Source organism: Corvus brachyrhynchos, unplaced genomic scaffold, assembly GCF_000691975.1.
Source record: "Corvus brachyrhynchos isolate BGI_N302 unplaced genomic scaffold, ASM69197v1 scaffold65, whole genome shotgun sequence".
Taxonomy (NCBI): Eukaryota; Metazoa; Chordata; class Aves; order Passeriformes; family Corvidae; genus Corvus; species Corvus brachyrhynchos.
This window is the reverse complement of record NW_008238365.1, coordinates 4,093,753-4,096,977: the sequence shown is the minus strand read 5'-3', so window position 1 is coordinate 4,096,977 and position 3,225 is coordinate 4,093,753. Positions and strand designations below refer to the sequence as shown.

The window sequence follows — 3,225 nt, the reverse complement described above, 5'->3', positions numbered from 1 at the left end:
GAGCCGAGCCGGGACTGGGAACCGCCGCCCGCTGTGTCCCCGCAGCCCTGGGCGAGTCGGGCGGTGGCGGGGGTGCCTTGGGGGGCTGAAGGGAGGGCGCCGTATCCTCGGTGCCGTCTGGGGTCGGGGCATCCGCCGGGACCCTACCGGGGTCACGGTGGCGGTACCGGGACGTCTCTAGCCGGAGAGCTCTGCTCCGGCAGCACGGCGCACACCGCTTCTCAAAAGGAGAAAACCACAATCTTTGGGCCGTGCCCCTTTCCCAGACTGTGAAGTTGAGAGTTTGAGCAATGCTTTATGAAGAGACTAATGAGACTTTATCCAACCAACAGACCCGGGAGTAAACTATAATCAAATGCTCAAATGTAGCACAAGAAAATTTTCAACACCTCCGGACTGATTGCTGTTTTTCCAGACAATCTCAGGGTAGCTATGGGAAAAGGCTCTAAGCCTTGCTTTGTGTGTGTCTTAGACAAAGACTCGGAAGTCACAGTTTGAATCTCACATTAAAAAATAGCTCAAGATCCTTGCAATTTTCTTTCCTCCACACAGTTATGTTTCAGATTTTGTTTTCTTACAGGTAACTTCTTACTGTTTTCTTTATCTGTTTCCAGTTCTGTACCTGTGGTTATGTTAACCACTGACACTTTCATGAGAACTCATGGAGATGTTGGATATACTTTCCAGTTAGCCTGGGTGAAGCATGGTGGTAGGAATTTCTCTCCACAGACTTGCAACACAAACAGATGGTGTGTGCCAAGGTTATGTATCTTCACAGGGTGGTATTTGATACTGAGGTCTCTTTACTTAAATCCGAACTTGCTATGTTCAGTGTTTCCCAGTTTTGAAAATGATAAAGGAATCTTTCCATAGTAGAAAACCTATTCCTAGGAGCAGAGGGAAGGGCGAAGCTCTGGTGGATGCAGCATCCTGGTGGCAGCACAGGCCTCTAGGGAAGAGTGTAGGGACATTCCTTTTACTTTTCTGACTCCTTTACCAAGCATTAGAAATCTGTGGCTCCCCTAGCTGCCCAGGCGTTGAACAACCTTATTTCCCTAACTTGCTTTGTCAATATGTGGTTTAACTTCATGGTAGGCAAGACAGCAGAAAGAGGAAGTCTACATTTCTCCTGTCTTATTTTTGTGCCATCCTCTTTCCTTTTCCTGACATGGAGACTGTATTGTTCCCTTGCTTTTCTTGCTGACCACTTCCTTTGAGGCATGGAATTGTCAGCAGTAGTTTCATTCTTACCCAGCCTGGTCTGTAATTTTGTACACTTTTAAAAATGGTGGCATAGCACAGGAGACAAAAATATAGGTGATATGGTTAGTTGTGGGCACTAATTATAACAGATGCTCTACAGCAAAAGGTATGTTTTGGAATATGAACTCCATAAACCTGTGCATAGGGAGTGGTGGGACACACTTAAGGCAAGGCATTGTTTAGAAACAGCCAGAATTCCCTAGCAGGAGGCCCTTGAACTGTTCCATGATCTCAGCTTCTGGAGCATCCCTGAGTCTCTGTGTTGGATTTTTTGAGATGCCTCTTGGAGTAAAATCTGTCCTTTTCCCCTGCCTGCAGAACAGCATCTGAAGAGCTGAGTGGTGAGTAGATTGCTGAAGGTCACTGTGGTTCCCCAGTCTTTGGGAGGACAGTAGGTCACTGCTGTTCCTGCAGCACATCTGCCCTCGGCTCAGCTCCTGGTTTGCGCTGTGGTTCCTTTTAGAGCAGGTGCTGGAACAGCCATGCTGTCCAAGAACACAGCTGGCAGCAACATAGCTCAGCTTTCCCAGGTCATCCTGGAGAGGAAAAGCAGGAGTCTCTTTCCTGGCTGGTGTCATCATGGTGTCCATGATGACACATGGTTTTTTGTCTGTAGTGTGCCTTGTATGACTGTAGGCAGTATTCACTGGTTGTCAATTTATTTCTGAGGGGTATGAGTTCAGCTATGTTATTTTCTGGTTTTGGACATAGCAACTTCAAGACTGAGGTTAACCCTTAACTGATGGAGCCAGAAGAAACTTCCCTGCAGGCAGGTTACCAAAATTCCCAGTGCACCAACTTTGGAAGCACTGAGTTCTGTTCCCAGCCAGGACTTGCTTGCTCTATTGCTTGCCTGATGAGGTAAAGTGCTTTCTGCTGTGTTTCTAATTGCGACTGAGTTGGTACTGTTACATGGCTGGCTGGTGTTTGAAATGCCAGCAGAAAGATGGAAAAAATTGACTACTCTCGGTGCTCCAAGTGTTACCAATGCCCTCTCCCTTAAAAAGGACTTTTATGGTAATTGCAGCACTGATGCACAAGATTTTCTTGGTGGTCCACCAGGATACTCATTGATGTCTGCAGGATTTTTGCTGCCTGTAGCTTGCATGAGGCTATGCTTGAAGAGCTGCAGGTGCAGCAGTAACCTCAGGAGAGAGGAGTTAAACCTTGTTGCTCTGCGACACCTTTTGCGTGATAAAGAAGGTACCCAGAAAACTGGGGTGTGGCTGCTCTGAATAAAAACCAAACCTCTTACCTGGACAAACAGCTCCATAATTCCTTTTAATTGCTCAAGTAAGAAATCATTTCTCCTCTGGCATTCAGTGCTCAGTAACCTTGGTTGACATGGGCTGTTCTCAGATTGCCTGTGCCCATCACGGTGCCCACGTGCTCTGGCAGGAAGGTGCTGCCAATGATGTTTGCAGTTTTGCTCAGAGTGCAAGTGGCTACGCCTCATTCCTTAGGGGACTTTGGCTGCTTCTGGTGAAATAGGTGCAATTTTTATGGCCAGAATGGACAAATTCAGGGAGAACTTTGTAGTGTTTTGCCTTGGTGATGTCATCAAAATCAATTTAAGCATTTTACTCAGGTGGGGTTTTTTTTCCAAAAGGAGTGGATAGCTATAATCCTAGATGCCAGCTGTATCTAGAAAAGGGAGAAGACCAGTTGTTAGGGGGCAGAAAAGCTTTACGAGTAGTATTTAATCTTCAGATTACTACTACCAAGAGCTTTAGGGTCACTCTTAAAGTGAGTGTGAGGGCTGGGAGGTTGTGGGCAGAAGGGCCAAACTGCATGGGCTGTGTTAGTTTCATGGCTGCTCTCTGAGAAGCTGCAGCCACTTGCCAGTGAGGACAGGGCATTTTCCACAAAGGCTGAGGTGTGTTTACTGAACTCTGTCTGCTCTGAAGTGGGGAAGGGAAAATACTTCATTCTGTGGAGATGTAGTTGCTGAGAAAAATCCTT

The 3,225-nt window shown here is 46.8% G+C and overlaps 1 protein-coding gene across 1 annotated transcript in view; it reads right to left on the bottom strand.

The window, feature by feature from the left end:
* Positions 1 to 2,536, bottom strand: part of UTP11 (UTP11, small subunit processome component homolog (S. cerevisiae)) — a 9,297-nt gene extending 6,761 nt beyond the window's left edge. Inside the window, exon 1 of the mRNA XM_008635240.2 lies at positions 2,519 to 2,536. Within this exon, the coding sequence (XP_008633462.1) occupies positions 2,519 to 2,536 (18 nt within the window). The remainder of the gene's footprint in view (positions 1 to 2,518) is intronic.
* Between the last annotated feature and the right edge of the window lie 689 nt (positions 2,537 to 3,225).